The sequence below is a fragment of the Ctenopharyngodon idella genome, chromosome 17 (genome assembly GCF_019924925.1).
Source record: "Ctenopharyngodon idella isolate HZGC_01 chromosome 17, HZGC01, whole genome shotgun sequence".
Classification (NCBI taxonomy): domain Eukaryota; kingdom Metazoa; phylum Chordata; class Actinopteri; order Cypriniformes; family Xenocyprididae; genus Ctenopharyngodon; species Ctenopharyngodon idella.
Window position 1 is genome coordinate 8,338,289 of NC_067236.1, and position 25,724 is coordinate 8,364,012.

The window sequence follows — 25,724 nt, forward strand, 5'->3', positions numbered from 1 at the left end:
TGGACCCCAGGTTGGGAACCACTGATTTAATGTATGTTTAAATCAATCTGTCATGAAAACAAGTTATGACAGCCACTTTGTAAATGATTATATTTCAACAACAAATTGGAGTAGAAATATAATTTTATAATTAGATTTAGAAGTTAATGCAAAAGCTGCCTTATATGCAATTTACATACAATTTTTACAATTAGTTAGTTTGCATACAATTTTTACAATTTTAATTCTCTTTAGGATAGAAATGGATATTTATGTTTGCATCAGTGGTGCAGTTCTTCTTAATTTGGGAGCATTTCTCATATTTGATGATTCAAAAAGAATAGTCATTTTGTACTTTTAGCCAGTGTAATTTCTGCATTTGTAATCTGCTGAATAATAGACTTTGAGAAAGAAACAAGCAAACTTCCTACAACAGGGAATTGGATGAAATGACAACTAGAAATGTAGAATACAGGATGTTTTGATATTTGGTCTGTTAGCCAGAGCCAATGAGCAAAGATTGTACTGTTTTTGGACAAACCCAAGTGGCTGGTTTATTTTTATTTATTTATTTATTTATTTTTTTGGTGTACCTGGCCCACTGTTATTGCAGAAACCTCAGTGATTAGGAACAGCACATGGAATCCCACAGGGAAAGTGTGTGTGTAGGTCAGGTTGTGCCTACAATGTAGGAACCAAATATCCCCAGAATGATAGTAAAAACTGAAATCATTTACATTGTGGGAGCAGCCAACAGTCTTTACAAGGGAAACGGTTTAAAAACATACTCATTGTCTTCATGTAAAAATGCTATAATGCTTCTCAATGGAAGGTTTAGATTAAAGGATAGAAAACTGCATAAATTTGCAAAATATTTCACTACTAAAAGATAAATGTAGCACAGGGAGTGATGTACAGGCACACAATGTGTCGTTGAATCATTTATTAACACAAACTCTCTAAACTAATCAAACTTCAAAGCTCTACCTATGAACCAGTGAATAGTTTAATCATTTTTAACTGATTCATTGGACAGTTCTCTCTCTCTAAAGAAAGAGAGAGAACTGTCCAATGACAGACAAAAAGAAAGTGTTCATCTCTACTTGTTTTTAAATGTCTTTTGTTACTGGAAAAGCTAAAATGTTTTGAAAACAGCTACTACTGACACTGAAAAATATAGCAGTTTCACTACCTAATTGAAAAGAGCTGGGATGAAAGTGTTCGGCAGTACCCAGTGGGAACAGGTGGATACAGTGAAGTAAATCTGTGTTTCACATTCTCTGCGTCATATCTGTGTCTATATCACTATTGACTGTATCAGCAGTTTCAGCACAGAAAATCAAGAGTGGGATCCAAAAGATTGGAGAGTGAGAGAGAGAAAATTCATGAAGGATTTAGCCAAGTCAGTGAAATCATTTTTACGGGGTTGGGTGGGTCATTCTCTTTTTAGCTGACTCAAGTTGAACAGCACTCTTTGGTTTAAACTCTAAAACACCTGCTCCAACTACCCCATCAATCCATTGGTGAGAAAGTGAGTAATTTACCGTGTGTAAAACGAAAATGTTTGGCTAAATATTTGTTCTTTGCATTGAATTCCTGTCAATCTCAGCAGTAGTATCTTGATGTGCACTGGGAAGCATGATATTTTTCAATATGATATTTACATTCATTGTACAGGTCTGAGATAAAGAATGGTTTTGCTCAGGTGGCCAAAATGTGCGCTCAACAGAGAAAAGTTTTGCTCAGCGAGAAAAAAAATTAGAGGGAACATTGGTCCACAGTAACAATACTAAATTTTGCAACCCTCTAACGTGATTCTTTCCTTTATATGCATCAGTATGTTTGAATCATTAGACAAGTAAGTTGAGAGAGATGGCATCTGTCTTGTGAGTGGGTGTGGCTTCAGCGGCGACAGCAGACACGCCCCCAGCATTTGAGAGCAGAGAGTACTGCTTTTTTTTTTTTTTTTTAAGATTTTGATAATTTACTTTATTTACGGAAACAGAAACAGCAGAATGAAGCTTTGGAAATGTAAGAGTCAGTTAACCACTTGAACAAAACCATCAGTATCTTAACGTAAAGAACCTTGGCAACAAGGGGTCTACTGCCTACATTAAACCTTTGTTTTGTTAGTTAAATGTACGATGCTTGAACAATGCCTTAGCTGTTGAATGAGCCACCTTCCCCGAACTGGAATGTCTCTGAGGTTCACTAGTTACCTGGCTAGTGTCAGCAGGGGAATAAAAGCTCATAATGATCAGTGGGAAGCAGACTTCTTGGAGCCTGCTTGGACCTTTGCTTGTTATGGTCTTGAGGGGTCTTATATAGCAAATAATTGTGTCTGATTGGTCCAGCCGCTACAACTTTTATCAAGCTTTGAAAAAATGGATTATGAGTTTCAAATAACATACTTACATCATGTCAGTTGTGTGCAGTCATCATTTATTTTTACACACCATTCTTGCAGACCATTTTCTCTCCTTATTTTACATTATTTGCTTACGTGACGTCATGGCCTCTTTAGTTCAGTTATTGTCAGTCAGCAGATCTTTACGCCTTGTTTCTGCAGTTCATTCATGAATAACATGTCCCTGTTTGTTCACAAATGAGATGTCTCATGCAGACTCAAAACATGGATTCATCAGTGAAGGATGTTCAGTAGGTCCGACCAATAATATCATTCATTGCCTGCATTATTTCCTCACGCTATAACTAGCCTTTTTGAAAAGCAACAAAAGCACACCTGTTTACACCTGTCTTGTGACCTTTGACTTACAAAGACATCTCTTTTATAACCTATTCATCAAGGTTTTATAGCAGTTTTAAAGTTTATTGTGAATATAATGTTCAGGGGGGCTGGATTACAGATTAAAGATCCTCTTGGGGAGCTCAAGAGTTTTAAACTAAAGTTATTTACTTCACAGATGGTTAAAAAGAAGAAAAATATATAAATTACAGCTTAATAGGCCAAAGAGGAACATTCTGCAGCATTTTAAGGTGGTATCTTAGCATTTAAGAATTGTAGATGCTAACATAAAGGTTGTGGGTTCAATACCATGTCACTATGTTCATTTATGCTGATCTTAAATATGAACTTTTCATATATTAAGCACATTAAGCTGTTTCATTTCAAGTGAGTATGTCATGCAAGGGCAGTCTGCAGAAATTACTTGCCAAATACAATTTCAGTATGTGAAATGTTCTGGTTTTTGACATTTTTATTCATTCAAAGAATCAAAGCATTTACTTCATAAAAGAGCAAGTTATTTTGTGTCTGAGGTTTACAAGAAGATCTCTGGAGAGATGGAGAAGATTGTAGACACATCATGGCTATTTAAAGTGACGAGGCATCCTGGAAGACCACTGATTTGAACCGAAGAGCTGCCTGGGTGTTAGGGCCATGTAATGCCAGAGTCCTTCTTTAGTAAATAGCTTCATACTTTCACTCATCCATATGCCCTTATCACATTCACGCTTGGCTCATTCCTCAGCAAATCACAGATACGGTCCTCCTGTAATCTGAGGTCCAGATCTTCTGCACGAATAAGCCTGATGACATGACTGTTTGAGTGAGTTTGAGGCAGTGAACTGTGAATCTCTGATTTACACTCCTGTATGTGTCATATCAGTGCTGTTCCAGACCCGTGGTGCATTAAATACGCTATTTATGGATTATGGCTGTCAAAGGGCGGTCATGGTCCAAAATTTGTCAGTTGGATTCTCAGGTGAAACGGCATCATCCTGTTTTACCTGCTGCCATTGTGTCTGAGGCAGGTGTTCTAACTCTGTAGGGCCCATGAACTAATATTTCTGGGTTAATGGAGTTCTGTAGTTATCTGATGTTACTTTTAAAAATGTGGAGGTTCTTCATAAACAAAAGCTACTTTTTCCAGCAAGTAGCAGTATAGCATGACAATACGTTATACGTGAATATGTTCGTTCAGGTGACTCATGTAAATGAACTGAACATTTGTTTATTGTATTGGATAAATGATGCAGTTCATTTTAATGTTGTTGATTCTGTTAAATATATAATGATGTATACAACTAAAAGTTTTTTAGTTGTTTTTTTATTTAGTTGTTTAGTTCTTTCAGACTAAAGATTGTTAATTCATTACAAAACTCTTGTTTTGGATATTAGGATATTTTTTGTATCATATTATACACTACTGGTCAAAAGTTTAGGGTTAGTATATTTTTTTTCTTCTTCTTCTTTTCTTTTTTTTCACCAACAATGCATAAAGATTTTTATTATTTAGCAAAATTTATAATTCAAATACACTCTGTTCTTTTAAACTTTTCATTAAAGAATCTTGACAAAAATGTATCATGGTTTCCACAAAAATATTATGCACCACAACTGTTTTCAATATTGATAATAATAAGAAATGATTCTTGAGCAGCAAATCAGCATATTAGAATGATTTGAATCATTGCCATTACAGGAATAAATTAGATTTTAAAATATATTAAAATGGAAAACCTCTACATGCATGAGTAGGTATGAATTTCACATGCATCTGCTTGTCGGAAACCTCAAAAAATAAAATTGAACAAATTATGTAAAGATGGCATATAAAGACTTGATTTTCCTTATTTTATATTTTACTATGCCATTTTACTATCTAATATTAAAGCCATAATGTTGATGTCCATTAGAACCACTTTATAAGATTGGACAGGAATGTGAGGATGTCTTCATTTCATCTTTATACCAGAACTGGAACGGCTGGTCCATAAACTGGAGTTATGGGCCATGAAGTCGAGACATGCAGTTAAGACTGAGTAGACGAAGGGCACAAATAATGGTTATAACCATGACCTTTCCATCCTCTGCTTATGTAGCTTCTGCACTGATCTGCCATGCTGAGAGTATAAAGGCTCTTTATTACTGATCCTAAATGAGCACATATTCAGGAAATTATTGGTAACACTTTAGTTTAGTGTCCAATTCTTACTATTAACTAGTTGCTTATTAGCATGCATTTTACTAGGATGTTGGTTGTTTATTAATACTTATAAAGCACATACAGTATTAATGCCTTATTTTGCATGACCTTATTCTACATCCCTTAATCCTAGCCAATACCTTAACAACTTAACAACTACCTTACTAATTATTCATAAGCAGTAATTAGGAGTTTATTGAGGCAGAAGTTGTAGTTAATAGTTAGTTAAGTGAGAATTGAACCCTGAACTAAAGTGTGTCCAGATTTTATGCACAGCTCGCTTTGTATGTTTCTGATGCAAATTATTTCTCATTATGCCTCACTCAAACTTTATTAAGTCAGTAAACATGGAATTAATAATGTGATACTAAAAACCTTGCATGAGTGAAAACCACAAAAATAGAACACAACTATAAGATTTGAAAGTGAGGTTGTTTTTTTCCCCCCCATAAGCCCTAGGCAAAGTGACTTAATTCACTTTAGACACATCAGCATTTTAAAAAATAAATAATTAAAAGCATTCTGCAATGACGTACACATGAAGATTTCTTATAATAGACCCCTTTTCAGTTAGTAAACATTGTGAATAGGTGGAGGCAGAACAATTCCCCTAACCACTTCACTAACGTTAGCTAGCAAGTTTTGTTAGCTTGCTTTATAACAATGACTGGAGAAAATCCGATTTTATCTGAATATGTAAGGTCACTCACTGTCCGGAACAGCAATTGTTAAAGGAACGGAACCAGATAAGCCAATGTTCCGTTGCTTTAAAATAATGAGAGTGATTCAGACACCTTTATTCGGATCATTAGGCATCAAATTCTCAGTAAGTGTAATGAATGGCACAAACATGAAGGTGCACCTTTACTTGAGCTGAGTGGTTGCTAAAACGGGCTCACTCAGTGACTAATCATTTTGAGGTTATTTAGATTGTGATGTGCAGAAAGTGCTGATATCCGAGTGGCTGAGTTGTTTACTATGTAATTAGTTCATTTTAACAATTTTCACCCATTCAGGCAGATTTGCAGAACATGATAGACAGAAACTCTCGAGTCCTGAAAACTGTATAAACATGAGCTTTTGGAACAGTACTTGGAAGACTGATGCTGTCGCCTGCTTTTCCTGGCACGTTCAAGGACACGTCTCCCATGAGCTCGTTAATCATTTCCCAATTAAGACTGGGGTTGGGGGGGTTTGTTATGAAAAAACTCTCAGGTGACTGGAGCGTCGGAGCGTGTGTCCGACCGGACCGCGCCTCATTCTCCCTGACACCTGTCTGGGTTTTGGCAATGATTGATTTGGACAGTGTTATTCTCTGAGAGTAATTGCGGCCCATTCTCCTCGAGCTCGGCTTCTGGTTTTAACGACTCGTGCTTTGCCGTTGGGGATCGTGGAGCTGCTTATGCATTCCCCTCCGTAACATGTTATTTGTTGTAATTTCATTTTGCCCATTCCCTTCCTCCCTTCCTGCATGTGATCTCCCCCACTGGCCTTTTATGCCAAGGCTGACCTCGTCCATTCAATGGCATATATCTCCAACTGTTTTCTGAAGTGCCGAGAACAAGTGTATTAGAAGATGCCGTTTGATTCGGTTTCTTGGCTCTTGATGATTTATCACACTGGGCTGCATTAAGATTGACCAAAAAAGAAAGAAGAAGAAAAAAATGGGAAGAGCAGACACCTTATGGTGCCTGCAAACATTTGTCTTCATCCACTGTGTTTAGAAATGCCGGTATCTTGCTGAGTTGAGCTGTTTTGTACAGAGAGCTTACTGTGTGACCACAGGATGAGTTTAAACGGAAGCATGATTTGGAGAGAGTCGCTCGGACTGCCTGTGGCTGTGTAGTTTTACTCTTTCACACAGATGGATTATTTCAGATGTGCTGACTGTGGCAGATTGTTTTTTTTCACAAAGAACTCAAAAAAGCTTTTGGCTAATATTTAAATTATATTCAAAGGTTTTGCATGTTTTTAAAGCAATGTACTTGACTGTAGGCATCAACCTTACAGAGCATTTCTTTCCTGTAATCTTGTCTGTGGTCTTCAAGGAGATGCCAGTTTCGGGCTATAGACCCTCCAGTGATGAGGCAGACATGCTTCACCATTAGTGTGTCATTGTCTGATGCCTAGTCATTTAGTAGACGCTTTTATCCCATGTGACGTGTTAGACACCAATTTAATTACAGGAACAGTTCTGCAGGAGCCAAGTCAGGTTATGTGTCTTGCTCAAGGGTGTCAGAGCAGAAAGGATGTCTCATCTCAACCAGATTCAAACCAGCAGCCCATGTCTTTAACCATTAGGCAATCAGTATTTATTAATTTTGGTTCTGGAGGTCTTTACTTCAATCCTTCATAGCTTTTGAGTAAATTATCATTTTGTGAGCTATTGTGAAAGGCAGTGATTCCCAGTCTTAACTAATTTTAATTTCATTACATTACACTTCAGTGCTATTTAAGTTGAGTCAGTTCAGTTTAGTTCAGTTCATTTGATTAGATTTGGTTCAGTTCAGTTACTCAGTTCAGTTTAGTTTGATTTGGTTCAGTTTAGTTTGATTTGGTTTGATACATTTCAGTTATACAGTTCTGTTCAGTTTGATTTGATTCAGTTCAGTACAGTTCAGTGTATTTTAAGTTGTTTATTGAGCTAGGTTGAGTTTGATTTGGTCTGGTTCAGTTATTCAAGTCTGTTCATTTTCATTTGGTTTGCTTCGGTTCAGTTCAGTTTAGTATAATTTTGTTCAGTACAGATCAGTTCAGTGCAATTCAAGCTGGTGATTCAGCTCAGTTTAGTACAGTTCAAGTAGATTCAGTTCAGTTTTGGTAAATTTGGTTCAGTTCATTTAAGTTAGATTTGGTTCAGTTCAGTACAGTTCAGGGGTGCGTTTCCCAAAAGAATCGTTAGCTAACTATGGTCACAAGTTCTGATGTTATCAGCATTTAGTTCAATGAGTCGGTGTTTCCCAAAACCATAGTTCTAACGAACATTCGCAAACAGCATCACAAAGTTGTGTGGTTGGAACATCAGCTCTCAACCTGTGGTTAGAAGTTTCTTGTTTGCATGACGTGGACTTAAAAATCCTTATCTTGAGCAAATTAAGCAAGCTGACATTCAGTACAATCTACTGTATATCTTTATTTCAAATATATACAAATTTCATTTACATCTTTTAGTTTGTCAAGAGATTTAAAGCGCTGTTTTTGAAGAGTGCACAGAGGGAGCATATGATTCTATATGAATCTGGAAATAACAAAGGAAAAAAAATTAGTCCTCAGATGTCATGTCAGTAATTTGTAGCAAATATCTGGCATTTATTTGATCTCAAACGGGTTAATTAAAAGTTACTCCACCTGCGTGACATCATTAACCAGTGTGGTTGAACGACAAATTTGTGACAATATAGTCTCAGGAAATCGAAAAGGAAAGTCGAGTCGATTCAGTTCAGTTTGATTTGGTTCAGTTCAGTTGTTCAGCTGGGGAGTTTTTTATTTGTGCATCCCCATTTCCTTGCTTCACTTCCTTTCCTCACATCTTGTCCCCATCCCCTTAAAATGCGAAGGGAAGGATACACCTGTGTATCTTTGTTTGTGACTTCTCAGGAAGCTTTCTCACTCCTCACTTCTCGTTCCTCGCCTCCTCATGGTGCAATTGGTGAATTACGATGGCTGAGTTTGTTCAGTTTCCGGGTCATGGGATGGAGGACGTAGAAGCGAGGAAACGAGGAACCATCCATTTGAGTATTGAGAAGCATCCTCAGATTTGGTTCAGTTCATGTTGATTCGGTTTGTTTCTGTTTCAATGCAATTTAAGTCGAGTCAATTCAGTTCATTTTGGTTTGGTTCCATTCAGGTGTTCAGATCAGTTTGATTCAGTTCCAGTGCTTGAAGTGAAAAAAATAAAGTACCAGCACTTTTATATTTTCACTTCAAGCACTGGAACTGAATCAAACTGATCTGAACAACTGAACTGAACCAAATCAAACTGAACTGAATCTCAAGCACTGTTCAGTTCAGTTCGATTGAACACATTGTTCTAAAGCAGAACAGCCACTTTTTATGCATACTATGGCGTTGCTAGCGCCATGCTCTATCATACAGGGGCACTAAAATGAATGGTTCAAAACTGTTCATGTTTAAGCTAATTACAAAACACAAGTTTAATTCAAATCTGATGCTAGCTTACCACTAGTATTTCCACCGATCATTAAAACTCTCTGCATCCCTGGAGCAGCATGTGTAGGCAAGGACGGAGCCATTGACTCAGGGGTTTTTCGTGACAGATCCTGTCTGAGTGTGTGACCTATAGGGCATACCCATCTCTTTAATGAAACAGCCTGGGCTCTGAGCGTGGCCTGAATCAGCATCAGTTCTGCTTCTAATTTTAGATGTTGCCCACCAAGTCAACAGTACCGCATTAGGATCACTGATAAGTGCAACAGCACAATAAAGAGACACCTGTCTGGAGGCCTGTAGAATGAAGCAGACCTCTCTCTCCTCTTATTTTCACAAATTCACAACAGAAACAAATGCGCATATACAGTACGCATCATGTTGCAACCCTCTTAATGAAACATCAGAGGAAGCTTAGAAGTATATATATATATATATATATATATATATATATATATATATATTAAAAATACAGTAATTAGGGAAATTTTAATTACTTACTATAATTTTCCTTTTCATGCTCATTACTGAAAATTTAGACTAAGGGCATTAGTAGTGTTGTCCCTCATTTCTCTAGGCATTTTATCCTTGTATAATTTATATTTAATGTAATGTTTTGTTTTTTAATGAATTAAATATAGTGTTAATCTGACATTTGATCCTACCTTGCTCCTGTTATATGATGATTGGCACAGTCCTTTTTAATGTACATTTAAATGCAGCCTGCATTTGTTTGTGACAATATCAGCATAATCAGTGGTGAGCGTGCATCCAAGAGAGATTATAGTAACGCATTAATGTCCCCAGCGCATCTGTCGAGGGAAACATATGAGCTAATTATACTCATCAGGTTTCCGCTCTTTAATAAGCCATCCCTAAGTGCTACTTACTGCCACATTAATGGTCAAATTTGAGTTTTTTCGCAGTAATAAAAGTACCTGACGCAGATCTGTGGCAGGTTTTCTAAAATTAAACTCCCCTAAGTGCGATAAGATGTGGACCTTTTGAAATATTCCCATTAATGCAAATAAGAATCATCAACATACACATGCTTAAATATTCATGTACGGATCAAAGCACAAGGAATACTGATCATGTTAGGTTACAACTCTGAAGAATTTGAATATTTTTGTCATTATATTAATAATAGCCAGAGGTTCTTCCAGACCTTCAGAAGTGTGTGTGTGTATATATATATATATACACACACACACAAATATTTTTGTTAATTTTTGTTTATTTTCAAAGAAAATAATGATCCTGAGACTGAATTACTTAATTTCTCGGGTTGTCTCTTTACACTACTTTTTTTGGACGATTAAATGACAATAGCTCCTTCTACCACTGTGTTATCAAAAGAATCATTTGATAAATGATGTGTAATTCAATTTTTCGCATGTTTAAAAGGGATAGTGCAGCTGAAAATTGCGCAGTATTGTTAAAATGTTCTTGCTCACATCTTAGCTGCAACCTGAAAACAGATGCATTAGCATGTTCTGCTAATGTTAAAAATGGCTCATAATCCTTTCACAAATGAATGCGCAAACAGCCTTACACTAAAAAGCATATTACCCAGATGCTGTGTTCTGTAGCTTTAAGCCTCATTGCCCTCTAAGGAGAACAGACATGCTAAAATGCAGGGAGAGAGATTCATTAGCCTCAAATGTGTGTACCTGCCGTTAGCCAAGCAAAGTCAAGCCAATGCTCACATCCTGCCAGACTTTAAATGCGGCCCACATGCTTCTGTGAGCAAACATTAAGCCCTGGTACTAATGGGCATCAGCCCAGCCATCGCTATTACAAAGTCCATTAAGGCCTTGGAGGGTAGAAATAAATAAACGCATCAAAACTTATTAATGTTTTATAAGTTACACTGAGGGTACAGTGAGTCCGATCTACAGGAAATGAAAAAAAAAAAAAATCTAACTCTTCTGTCCCTATTTTGGCATGAACATTGGAGATTTAGTCACAATATTAATTTGATGTACTAAATAGATCCAAACCTTCTGTCATGTTTTTGTTATTCTGCTTGTAGCCTACAGCCTTTTCTGTAGTCCAGTAATAAATTAGTAAAATGATTAGAATTCAGTTCAAGTATTTGACTGGTCATATGATCTCAACATGTAAAAATAACACTGCTTTTAGGCTACTGATATGATTTGACTCTTCATCTCGTGAATATACATGATTTTAAAGTTTTTTTTAAATGAGGAAAACACTGAAAAATGACTGAAAAATTATTTATGTTATGTTATTTCAGATTTTATATGCCTCCGTTGAAGCTCTATTGAATGCAAATTAATGCGTCAGGATGTCTTGCAATTTATGAGAAAAACTGTTGGTATGACGCACAGAGAGACATACCTCAGCAGGGAGCTGTTTCTTAAACTCTGCTTAATAATCAGCCAGTCAAGCAGACATGATAATGTCTTTCCCAAATCTGCTGGCTATGGCTTGTCAGCCAAGAGAACTTTTTGAAAAGAACCAAAGACAACATTTAGATGCCTTTCAGATGGCATCACAATACACAGTGATAATATATTGATAAAAGACTATAAAATGATGAATCAAGATTAAGGGAAATTGTTTTTGTTCTGTAAGTTTGCCTAGCAAGATTGAAAACAGAGAGACAAAAGAAAAGAGGTCTTGCCCGCACACAGAACAGAAGTAGCACATTATGTTCCTTAGTTTTTGGATCTGACGGAAAACTCAAAATGAATAATTTCAAGCTCAGCCTCCTGCTTCCTCCAGGCCTAAATGTCAGATGGTGTGTTTGTCCAGCAGAGTGAGGTTGTTTTTTGGGAATTTGAAGCCCATAACGTCAACAGGAATCAGTCTTATGCAATACTTATATTTGAGAGCCAGAGAAGGTGTACTCAAAGAAAAACAAAAAAATGGCTGCTTGTTCAAATTAAATGTGATGAAGCAATTTAAACGAATTGAAATAAACCCTAAACAACCCAAAACTATAAAACAAACATTGATCAGTATATTTGTCCCCAGTAGAAATATCTAAATATCATTAAAACTTTGCTTTTGTCATGAATTAATATGATTGTTAAATCCACTTAAATTTGTAAAATGAAAGTTAACAATCATTTTTTGTTAGGACTACATAAATCATTTTTGTTGACATAACTAACAGGGCAGTGGATCTGTAGTTCCCAGCATGCTTTGCATTGGACTGCATTAGGACAGTAAATTTTGAAATTAGGTGATATTTTATGTTTTGTTTTTTTTTTTAAATTAAAGAGAAAGACTTTTTTTTTTTAATGTTCAGTTATGCTGTAGAGTTTCTGTTACATTTTTGAGTTTTGTGGTAACCATTGTGCTGAAGAGTTGTGCTTGTGCTTAGGCTGTGGGTGGTTATAAGATGACTATGTCTGTTTCTTCACACGGTCTCACACAATGAGCAAAAACTGTGGTCATTGCCAGTACTGAGACCAGTCTCTTCTTGCTCATCCTACACATTGGATATAATAATAAACAAAATTGTCTTTAGCATACTAGCATGCACTATCGCTAGTTAGTATGACCAAAGACTATAGATATAGAAAGACAGTTCACTCCTATTACTTATGAATGGGATAAAATGCAACGCGCAATATGGCGGAATACGTCCCGCCTTCAAAGTAAAAGAGCCAAACGCTGATTGGTAAAGTCATTACGTCACTACAGCTGCTGTTAAAAGATCCGGTGCCCATTGAAACTTGAGACCCGCGCATAGGACTGCACATGCGCATTGGCTGGTCTAGCCTGAAATATAAGCTTTTTTAATGCAACTTGAGCATAAGAAACAACATTTATGGCACGGTTCATGTCAGATTTTGTTGCTGATTGTAAATATGTTATTTAATTGTGAGTTCGGCAAGCAGTTTTTGAAATTTCAGGATTCCTCCATTCAAATAGGTCTTGGATGCCTGAGTAAACTTTCCTTGAAAGGGACTTTGGTGTGACACATGAACTTTTTAAAAATGTATTAAGTTGGTTCAACAAAACATTCCTTAATTTAATTAAGTTCATTGAACAAACAAATTTTTGAGTGTGGGGAACTTGTGTGTCCTGATGCATTGTGGGACACTTTCAAGTAGAGTTTGTTTCCTAACCCTAAACAATCCATACCCAAAACTATATAAAACTTTAATCATTAATAAGTATTTTTCCCTAGTATAAATATCTAAATATCTCTATTTTGCTAAAGATATTAAGGCTTGTTTTGATCTTGATTTAAGTTTATTTTTCTTACTCCAGTGGCATTTTTTTTTTCTTCTTGTATAAAGTCTACATCTACGTGAGGGCTATGCCACAAGGGTAAGATAAACAAACTTAAAGTAATTCAAGAAAACACGTCTCGATATTTTCCAGAAATGTCCTTCTCACGTAATTTAACTTGTTTTAAGGATGTTTAGATATTTATAATGTTTTAGATGTCTTGAAAACAAGACAACATTAAGAAAAGCTTTCGTTGTGACTGCTGCAGTTTACGTGATGCTCTACGTTAGTATGTTGAACTCACTTGATATCCCACAGTCATATCAGCACTCTGGAGGCGTGAAAGCAGATAGATTAGAATATGCCATTGTTTATTTATCCTTTTAAAATACTGGCATGCCTCCTGATTTATCTCAGGAGTTGCTTGGCAGACGTTCATTATGGTGGGTTCAATTCCACAAGTCCAAGTAAATGATCTAGCAGGAATGAAACGTTGATTACGGAAGATTTTTTGCAGCCAACTGCTGTTGCCATTTTTGCTGTAAACAAACCTCAGAGCAGTCTTTGAAAGATAACTTTTTATTTTTTGGTAATGTCAGTGGCTTTTAAAACGGTATGGGATCCCATTCATTCTTGCAAAAATGTCTCACTGATGACAGGCTGCAGTTAGAGGGTTTGAGAGAGAAAAAAAAAAAAAAGCACCATAAAAGTAGTTCATATGACTAGTGCTCTGTATTCTTAGGCTGTTTAAGCCATATGCTTGCTTTGCATGAGGAAAATACTTTAAAAAAAATGATTCATCATTTAGTGAAAACATGCCATCTGCTCTAGCTTTTGATAAACATCACACCATCATCAAATGTCATTGGTTCTCATGTGTCTCATCACAAATGTCATTTTCAGTGAATTACAAATTAAATTAGTTTTAAAAAGTTACCGTATGCCTTTAGAAAACTTGGTATTATATATGTTATATATATGTTCACTTATATAGTGAACACTTTAATGGTGTTGTTTTGTCAACCTTACAAACTGTTGATTTGTAGTTCTGTGGGAAAAAATGCAGGTGAGTAAACAATGACAGAATTGTATAGAATAGGTTCTGGGGTACTGTCCCTTTAAGACAGGTACAACAATGATTTAAAGGGAGATGAATTGTCCATCAAACACTCTCAGTGACATTTGACTACCTCTCTTTCTACTATAGACTGGATCCTTTGAAAGTTAATGTCAGACCAAAGATGAGAGAGAGTGAGAGGAGGGAAGATATACTTGATGAGAGGGAGCGAGAGAAAGAAAGAGTGACACCTGTGCTCTGTTTTCAATATTCTATGCATTTAAAAGAGAGTAAAATCCTCTCCAGATCTCAAGAGCAAACGTCATCACATCAGCCTTCAGACTTAAATGTCACATGAATTCAAACTGAAGTCACATTTTGGGCGCTTTGTGGAACATATGGCCCCGAAGATACTACAGATTGAAATTTCGACAACCATCTGCTATGTCATTTTTGACCCTGTCTTTCTTTCTCTCTCTTCATCAGGTCATTCGTCACCAGAGCTCTATATCTGATGTTTCTACATTATTATGTTTGTATAAGCTCAGCAAACACAATCTTTTCTCTAATCCACATGCCCATCTATATAAGTGACCCGAGTGTTTGTGTGAGTCTAAACTGAAGTCCCCCAAGACAACATTTATTGATGCTTTTAGTAATGTCACAGTCTTCAGACATTGATTTCAGAGATGACAGTGCTTATCTGTTCTCCAGTACTACTGTTTACTGAAGCCTTTAATGACTTTAAAATCAAACACAACTGGATTTATCTTTTCACTCTTTTCTTCTATCCATCTACAGTCAGACCGAGATATATTTATTGATCATTCAAAACTTTTTTTCTGTACCTTTCATCCACAGACCTTGTTTATGTTCGCGCCTGCATCATTTCTGTCTTCATTATTTCTTCTTTGAAGTCTGTTTTTTTTTTTCCTTTTCTTAATCTCTGCTTTCTCTTTTCTCTTTTTTATTGTGCCTGTCTTTTGACTTTATTAAACAAGTCTCATTGAATCAGCATTGTGATGATGAAACTTTAGCGTTTTAAGCAGAAATGCACCTCAGAATCTTTCTTTTCTTATTTTTACTACCCAAAACCGAGCAAAAATTAGCAGCACAATAAATCCAGTCAGGATTGTCCCCTAAGGTCCTTTCAATAACGTTCCTCTCTAGGACGCCAAGTGACCAGTCACCCACACTCTAAAGCAGAAAGTGTGTGCTAGCTTCTTCACCACAGTTACCGCTGAGAGAACAGAAGCCAGCCGTGGGAAGTCTTTGATCAGCTGAGCTTTAAAGATCTTCAGTGCCAAGAAGATCCTAAAATTAACTAACTGGGTTTACGTTTGTATTAACTTTCCATGGTGCTTCAATAACATAATTTTTTCTATAGTTTAAGGGCTATAGAGACCAAAAAAAGTTGTCAAGCGTGGTTAAATTATACTTGTTTAGCAATACTTGAGTTAAATTTTGATTTGTTGAAGGTCAACAAACATATGGATAAAAATTACAACTCTAACATGGGGGATATAATGACAGTCCATCTTACATCAACATTGAGTGGCACTTAGCAATCAAACTTCAGAGAGAATTTTTAAACAAATGGTTAAGTCACATGATTTTCTGAAGGAAGTGAGAGGGTGTTGGAATATGGGAAATTTTTGGGATGTGGATTTAATATGGAACAGTGACGTATTAAACCCCTGGAGAGAGCTTTCATAGAGGCTGGTGTCTCCCCGTTTAAAGGACTGGTCTGTCACAGAGTATAGGCTTCTGTTACCAGAAGAGCAATTAGCATTCCAGCTGTGCTAGACTAACTATGCTAATTAGCAAAATAATCGGCCACAGTGTGGTGATTTATACATAAATATAATCACACAAACTCAAAACAAACACAAGAGTGGACAGACATCTTCTGTAGACCTGGCCTCACCATTCACTGCTGCTGTGAAAGTCAATCTGAATTCAAAATTCGCTTTATTTGTTTGTTTGTCTTTTTCAACATTTTGTTTCACTGAGGAATACATCACATTATGGAAGTGAAACAGGTTGTAAACGCTATTTCATGTTGACTTTAAAATTAGATTATCTGATTTGACGGCCTGCCACAATGCAGAAATGTCTACAAAGCTGTACGATAAAGGTCAAAAGCTTGGATGGGTATCATCTCATAAGTTTGGTTGGTTGATTTGGATCTACATAAGGTCATTTCACATAATAGAAATCAACATGACTTGTCACAAACATATTTTGTGTTTTGCTTGCATGCAGTGCATGCAACTAACTTAATAACAAGCAAGACTCCTTTGGCCAAAGTGCCTCACCAGAAGAGCCCTTCCTGCATTTCTGTGCCTGGTCCACCAGCATTAACCAACCTGGAACAGCATAAAAATATCTGATGTATGATATTCTGATTTGCCATAAAACCATAGTGGCAGTGGAATGATGTTTTTGTAATACTGCAGTTTTCACAAGGACAGACAATTTTGTTTAGTCGCCTATGAAACGCTGTTGTACTTCTTCTGGGACACACTAGCTTCTATACCATCATTGATTTCTAGAGAGCAGAACTCAAGTGGAAGAGATTAGGTTGTTGTCCTGTTATTTCCACTGTAAGGTGTACTGGGACATTTCAGAGGAGTCTAATGGATTAAGAATCTCGCTTAAGTGTCTCATCCAATTCTTCAGGTTCTCCTCCCAGAACAGTACTTTGAGATCTGAAGTACTGAAGCATTTGTTGTTGTTGTTATTGTTGTTGTTTTTCTATGGAAGTAAAACAAGTAAACTCTAAAAATAAACTTTTAAAGTGTATATGGCTTCAAAAGGCATATTTTTCATTATTTGAAGCTCAATCCAGGCTGTACTGCATTTCTGTTTATTGAAAATGAAAAGAGACATCTGGCAAGGTAAAATGTCAGTAACTCATTTTAATGTAAAATTTCTGAAACAAGAGCCTCATATTTTCAAGGCTGCTTCCCGGCCTGTTGTAATTCAGAGCATCAAACCTGAAATAGCTTTTCTGAACATAATTGCAGGTGCTACACATTATGTATTAATGAAGGACACAGGACAGGGCGGGACAATATGAATAACTCACTCTGACAAAGTCAGGAAGGACTTAGTGCCGGGCTGTCTGCTCAACGGAGGCTCTCTTTTCATCCTGTATCTCCCTGTTGGCTTTGGGTTTTAGTATGAAGAGGAGAAGAGGAGTGGTGAGAAAGATGTGTGGGGTGTGGATGACGGAGAATAATGCAGTGAATTAGCTCTTCCTTTCTCTGTCTGTATCCTCCCCACTTGCACCTTCTTTTCATCCTTATCCTCTATTGTACAGAAAAGAGTTTTGCTTCCATTCAACCATTGAAGTTAATGGGACTTCAGGTCAAAACCTGTGGAATATCGCAGCCAACTTACAGGGGGGAAAAACAGAAATACTCTCCAATGAATTACTGGTAAAATAATAGTAGTAATAATAATAATTCATATGGAGCTAAATGTTTGACATTCTTTATGATTACAAGTCAGGTTCTTCCAGCACAGTAGTATATAATATCTTCTATATAGTATCTTTGAGCATAGGAAGCAAACCAAATGTGTATATGAAACATCTCATTCAAAAACGAAAAAATTTGTTAAGGAACGAAACAAATGACTTTTTATGAGTGAGTCATTGAATTTTTCATTCAGCACATTTGTTCAAAAATGCTGATTCATTAGGAAATAAACAAATGACTCTTTTATGAATTAGTCATTGAGTGATTCATTCGATTTGTTCAAAAATCAAATGAAAGAATCATTCAGGATGGAAACACCACTATGCGTGTTGATCAGTGTTGCAGCATTTCTGCTGTAGCTTTGTTTGGAACTATTTGCGCTAGCTGAGCCAAAACAGACAAAATAACTGTCAATATTGTGTCTAAAAATATTAGCTTATGTCTTACTTTTCCATTGTTTTTTTATGTAAAAATGTGCAAGATGGACATGTTTCGCTCTCCTCTCGCTTTTTTTGCAGTTTCGTACATGATGAGGCAATCTAAAAATGTGCCGCTGAAGTTACAAGAAGTCCAACTTAAACGTGTCTCAAGGCCTTGCGTCTTGTTTTTTTAATCACTAAAACCCGTTTACCCAGGACTGTGTTTTATAATTAGCATTTTAGAACAAAAATGCTAATTATAGGCTTTTGCATTATGTGCAGATGGAGGATCATTTTCCTTCTGATACAGTACAGGGCACTGAATGACTTTGATGATGCCAATTCCAACAGGATTATAGGATTTTGTAGGGGTTGATGTTTGTGGTCTGGTAATCTTTTAAGCTTATCCAGTGGACATGCCACCTTACACACATACTGTTCATAAACACACTCCCACACATACTGAATACACACACACACTGTGCTATCTTTTTCTTACCAATTCAGTCTCGAAGTCTTGAAGCTCCAACCATAGACCATGTGTAAAGGCCAGTTTCCTTATCAAACCACAAACAGCACCCTGCTGGGTGGAAACCCCGTCCACAACACCTTCAACGTCTGTTTCACTGCTCACAAAGACCAATGAAAACATCTGTCCGTTAGTGTGAAATCATCCTGGCAGCACGACTTATGTAATTTCTGGTAAGAGAATCACCCATCAACCCTCTCTATCGCCGTATCGTAAACATTACGACACAGGGGCATTTCAAATCAATGACACGGAGACTCTGGAGGTGTGCTGTGAGCTGTGGATTAATTAATTTCATTTGACTATGTGTTAATGCATGATCGTGAATAACTCCTGCATTCTGATTTGAGCTCCCATATATTCCTTGAGATAATTTTTTTAATCCTGTTTGGTGATAAAAGTCTCTAATCTGCATGACAAATACATTTTTAAATGCATTATATCAACGATGCAGAGACGCACAAGATTCAAATCCTAAAATCAGGGATTACAAAGAATGGTGCCGTTCACCATGTACGTAAACCATGACTCTATAATTGAGTATTAGTCTATAATATGCCATAATCTGCATAAGAAGCTATGTGTGGATTTAGAGAGAGAGAGAGAGGCAGCGTTATTATTACACTAAATTATAATCAAATTCTCCTCAAACTGTACTGATGTGTGTTTGTGTTGTTCTATCTCCCTTCTCTGAGAAGGATCTGCTGAATGCTGATAGGGAGCCTGAATCTTCTATTATCATTTACTCTCCCTTATGTTGTTCCAAATTTGTATGACTTCTCTTTCTTCTGTGGAATACAAAATGAGATATATTGCAAATATTGACTATTATTGTATGGATTAAACACATTCTTCAAGATCTTTTCTTTTATGTTCCACAGAAGAAAGAAAGTCAGACAGGTTTGGAATGACATGAGAGTGAGTAAATGATGACAGACGTTTCATTTTTAGGTAAACTATCCCTTTGTTTTGCGGTTGTCATCGCCATGATGTGTAAGAATGTATAGATGTAGAATTCATGGACCAGCGAACAGCGCCTGCCAGTGCGAATTTCCACATCAGATGGTTTAATGACCATTCTCACATGACTTATAGATTTCCCATGGCATGTTTTGCTGTGCCCTGCAGGTTGTGGACGTTTCTCTTGCTCTGAAGTTTGGGGATGGCGTCTGGTTGATTGATGGAGTTGCGACTGTTTCTGTATTGTCTATCAGCTCTATCTTGACGGCATTACATAGGAGGCAGAAGTTTTCTTTTCCTCTAGACAGACCTTTTTCTTATTCTTTCTAACCCTATCAGTCTTTTCATCTTTTCTCTCTGGATTTATCCAAGGAAGTGTAGTTCTCTGATGTGAATCAGCAAACAGGTTTATCTATCAGGCTTTTCGCAGCTATATTTCTCCATAGCTCTATTATACACACAGACATTTTAAAGATTAAAAAAATTACACTATTTGCATAGTTATGGAGAGATAAGAAGCTCATAACGCATGAACAGACACATTTATCGGTAAGATCTGACTCATATTACTTTTTCAAAGACATATTTTTTCATGTCAACTTAGATAAATATTGTGTTAAAGTACAGTATGTGTCGTGTTGAGGTCTTAAACTAAACAAAGGGAATTTAATATTAACGCCGTACAAGATTTGTGGGTGGTTTACGGTTCTGGTATGTAATTTTCTACCATATATAAAGATTTTCATAACTTGCACAACAAGTGTATTTTTCTGTACCATTTTAAACCACATGGAGCTTCTGTTTGTTGGAGTTTTTCAGTTGTTCATAGAAGTTAATATTTCTATAGGCCTATTTTTTATCTTAAGGAACGTTTGGGAGAAATTTAATGTTGAAAAACACGATTTTGGTTTATGTTCAGCAGCCTATATGTAAAGCCTATTATGGAACTGTAAGTGATTTAGGGTATTTTGTATTCAGTTAAGGTGGATTCATTCAGTGGAATAACAATGTAAATTGTGTTTGTTCAGATGTTTACTGAGTATTTTCTCTGGTAGCTTTGTGCAAAATTATTTGCTCAGCTTCTTAGAAAAAAAGTAATTAGTTTCTTTCCTGAAAAAAAAAAAATCATTGTGTTTCCTCTAATTTTCATTGGGATTGTAATTCATTGATCTACCTACGTCTTTAAAGAACTGTTCTTTAAAACCTTTGCGATCAGCCAATCTGAATCCAGGCTTTGCTTTAATGAAACTAGCACACAGCCTCTCTGGGGACACGTAGACAAACAGTTATTGTGTGGAAGTTACAGAAACTACCGGGTTTTATTTCTCACTTGGAGAATAATTCCACCTCCATTAGCCGCTCTCTGTACAGTGGGCTCTGTGCGTTTTGAATGCTTTTTTGGCTTTATTAATAATTGATTTTCCAACTCCTGCAGTTGTAAAACTTTCTGTGCTGTCACTAGACAAAATTAATTTACAGTCCCCCATTTTGGGATCTATGATAAAATATGTATTACAATGCAAATAAATACGACAAAGTACTCTACTTTTGATTTGTGTAAATATGAGAAAATAACAGAAAATAATCTTCTAAATGAAGAATGAATTCAAATGTGCTGTGACATATTTTAAACCTCTTTCTCAAGATGCATTTGTGCATAAATGTAATGATTTTGTGTTGTAGTCACATACAAACAGTGCTCTAGTGTACAAAGCTGGGAATATTACTACCATTTTTCTGTGCCACAATGCCCTTTTTAAATAGGCACATTGTCAGATATGCACCCTGGAACAGCCTTGGATTAGAAATCCACTTTTTATCATTGTAAACAAACAAGGGTAACTATATGTATAAAGCATATGTTTCCTAGCCTGCGGCTCTCAGATGGCAACATCTACAAAATGTCATATGTCATAAATTATTTATGTCCACTTTAACTAGATTTCCTTGAGAAATTGCTACACTGATGTTCAACAGAGGCAATAAATTAGCAGCATATTGCAATACACTGAAGAGAATTACATTTGCCCTGTGAAATCTGGACACATTATCCCACCTGTTCTCTATGGGTTCACCCTGACATTTGCTGCATTAATTGCCGCTGGTTGATGACAATGGACCATAAGTTCCATAATGGTCAACATGCTTAACTGTTGTAAAGTAGTACCTATGACTCCTGGACACTCTAATCCCATTTTTTTTCTCTCTCTCTTTCATTCTCTAGCCTGTGAGCTCATGAATCAGGGGATACTGGCATTGGTGTCGTCAACGGGATGTGCTGCAGCCAACGCACTACAGTCTCTCACGGACGCCATGCACATTCCTCACCTGTTCATTCAGAGGAATGGAGACGGCACACCCCGCGCTGAGTGCCAGCTCAATCCCAGCCCCGACGGAGAGCGCTACACTCTGGCCGCACGCCCTCCTGTGCGTCTAAATGATGTCATGATCACGCTCGTCTCTGAACTGCGCTGGCACAAGTTCATTGTTTTCTATGACAGCGAGTACGGTGAGTGATGGTGGACCTTTGTGGCACCCATCTCTAGTTGGGAGTCTGGTTGGAGGTTAATGTTAGGAGGGCAGGGGTCACACTGACATGAAGGGAGACAGTTGTTCTGTGACATATGAGTTATAATTCACAATCCATCGTGATGTTTTGGTGCATAGCAACTTCAGAGGACTGTTCAAAGCAAAAAAAATGATGCTGTCCATGAGCAATGCCTTCATAGTACAAAGACATCAGCTCTGAAGTTAAAATTTGATGTGAGCAGGTGGACTCTGGCAGACTAAAAGGCAGACTGTCAGTTGTTAACTAGCTTCAGCATTGTAGTGTTTTGAAAGCCATAAAACTTTCAAGGTTTATAAAACATGGACTTGGACAGCCTTCTGATTTCTTAATTGAGCCAGTGATGTTCAGCTGTATGGGAATCGGGTTTGGCTCTCAGTCCAGATTTGTCTTTATGTCAGACCTCTTTAACATTAAAGATTACTTATAATCTGACCTCTCTCAAATTGTAACCCAGCCCAAGACTAAGAATTGCTCTTTACCATTTACCCTAACAGTGCGACTGTATTCTTGATCAAATAAATGCAGTTGTGGTGAGCATAAGAGACTGCTTTCAAAAACATTTAAAAAACGTACCCACCCCAAACTTTGGAACAGTAGTGTGCATGGTAAACATATAGGAGACATTTTAATTCAAACCAGCAAATAAACATTGAAAACATCCTTAAGATTGTCACCTCAGGAAGGTGGTAGACATATATGAACATGATTTCACCCATCTAGCTCATTTCTGATTGGGTAAACTGAGGGTGATACAACCTACCATGTGTTATAACACTTCTTAGTCTCAACCCTGGTGTTGTGCCTGAATCCTTACCTGCCCTTTAGATAATACCAGGCTCAAAACACATTAGCTGATGATTATTCTTTCTGTGTCTGACAGTAAAATGTATTTATGGGTTTTAGTGTTCTCAGAATCTGCTGACAAGCATTTCTATAGCATTTGCAGTTTACATTAATAAGGTTTTTAGTTCTGCAGCTTTAACTGTAAGTTGGTTGTTCAGTGCCAGGTCCTTTGTGGAGTATATTGTTTCCTGAAAACAACACAATAAATTAAGTTCTGTTGGGGAAGGTCAAGCATAAAGCTTCCTCATAAAAATTTGTTGTACTTACTACTGACACCAATTAACACTTAAACTGTACCAGTCTCCTCTGCAGTGCTGCAGGCTCTGAAATTATGAATGTTAACAAAGAATTCTATGGTTTATTTAGCTTGTCTTTTAAAGAGATAGTTCACCCTTACATTTTGTTTTCCAAACCTGTAAGACCCTTTTTTCATGTACAGTGCAAACAAACAACAACAACAAAAGAGAGAAAGAGAGAGAGAGAGAGAGAAATTTTGAAGAAATTGCACTACTGGTTATTTCTTCTTCTAAGTCTTCTGATGCCATATATCATCTTTGTTTGAGAATCAAACCAAAAAGGATTAGTTCACCCAAAAATGAAATTTCTGTCATTAATTACTCACCCTCATGTCGTTCCACACCCATAAGACTTTCGTTCATCTTCAGAACACAAATGAAGATATTTTTGATGAAATCCGAGGGTATCTGATCCACACATAGGCAGCGATGTCATTGCACATTTTGACATCCAGAAAGGTAGTTGAAAACATGGTTAAAATAGTCAATGTGACTACAGTGTTTCAACCTTAATGTTATGAAGCGACGAGAATACTTTTTGTGTGCAAAAACAAAACAAAAATAACGACTTTATTCAACAATTTGAACCATTGTCATATGTAGTGAATTCAGTGCAGGCTTCCTTGTTTACGTCCGAACGCCAACTCAGTATTGGCCGAAGCTGAACACATGAACAGCATGACGCATGCGTGTGATGCTGACACAGGATCCGGCCAATAATGTGCCAGCGTTCGTACGTAAACAAGGAAGCCTGCACTGAGTTCACTGTATGACAACGGTTCAAATTGTTGAATAAAGTCATTATTTTTGTTTTGTTTTTGCGCACAAAAAGTATTCTTGCCGCTTCATAACAGTAAGGTTGAACCACTGTAGTCACGTTGACTATTTTGTTTACTACCTTTCTGGACGTCAAAAGGTGCAATGATGATTTGTGTTCCAAAGATGAACAAAGGTCTTACAGGTGTGTAATGACATGAGGGTGAGTACTTAATGACAGAAATTTCATTTTTGGGTGAACTAAACCTTTAACATGACATCCACCCTATAGCTTCATGAGAAAAATATATCAATGTTTGATTTGTGAATGAATCAGTCCTTTGAGTTAGGGCTGGACGATTATGGCCAAAAATCAAAACCTTGATTAAGGGAAGGGGGAAGGGGGACGGAGGGACTGTGCGCGCGATCTTCACATTTTGTGCAGCTACTGTTCGTGCCACAATGCAGCTGCTCGATATAATAATACACATCCGATCGTCTAAAATCGCTTGAAGGTCCAAACTGGCAAACCTTAAAACACATACAACTGACACAGTTTAGTGAAGACGCAAAGCTCACCGCTTGCACGCCGTCTCCGTGTGTTGACTCGGCGTGTTGACTGGACAGGGCAGAGTCACGTGGCTACACACGCGGTAGTATGTTTTTCAAGGGGAAGTATTAACAGGATTAAAAAAACTGAAATAACCGACATGGGAAAATTACGTCGGTTAGAGGTTCTGATTTTCGGTTTCGATTACTTTTTGATTAATCGTCCAGTCCTACTTTCAGTCTTTTCAATGAAATGGTTGATCTAATTCACAAAAACTGTCTAAATGATTTGTTCTTGGTCTGATCTGATTCTCTAATTCAGCTCACAGACTGGAAGGGAAGATTATCAGTGAAAAATAACTTAAATTATGGTTTATTCCAAGTCACTTCATACAATAAAGATTGTTTAAAAACAGCTTTACATTGATAACAGGAAAATGATTCAATGATGCAAACAAAGTTCATTTCAGCTGTACAGCAGCTCTAAAAGAAAATAGTGCCATTGTTCAGCTGAAGTCAGTTCAGTGTTGATTCAGTTCCGTTGTAAAGATATCAATTATTAAATTAGTTTCATCTATAAAGCAGTTCTGCAGAAAACTGATGTCATTGTCGTCATTGTCAAGCTCATTTACTCACACAAAGCTGTCAAATTGCTTCATAAGACTTGGAATATAGCGAGATGGACTACTTTAATAGTGCTTTTCGAAGCTTGACATTCTCGCTTTTTTACATTGTTATTGCATGGAAAAATACATGATGACAGAATTTTCATTTTTGACTGAACTATAATCAGCATGCAGGCTTAATATTCTTTTGTTCCCATCTTATCTTCTTAAAATCCCCATTATCTCTGTAGCCCATAGCTCTCTCCTTGCTTTGGGGGTTGGGTGGTTTGCTGTGCTAACACGATGCCATCACGGATTCAAAGGTCTGGATGAAAAGCAACTCACAACC

General features: G+C 36.9%; 1 protein-coding gene across 4 annotated transcripts in view; it reads left to right on the forward strand.

Moving 5' to 3' along the window:
* Positions 1–25,724, forward strand: part of grid1a (glutamate receptor, ionotropic, delta 1a) — a 307,031-nt gene that overhangs the window by 161,791 nt on the left and 119,516 nt on the right. For all 4 annotated transcript variants that reach the window (XM_051868935.1, XM_051868938.1, XM_051868936.1 and 1 more), the window contains one exon: positions 21,982–22,266. In XM_051868935.1, the coding sequence (XP_051724895.1) occupies positions 21,982–22,266 (285 nt within the window). The remainder of the gene's footprint in view (positions 1–21,981; positions 22,267–25,724) is intronic.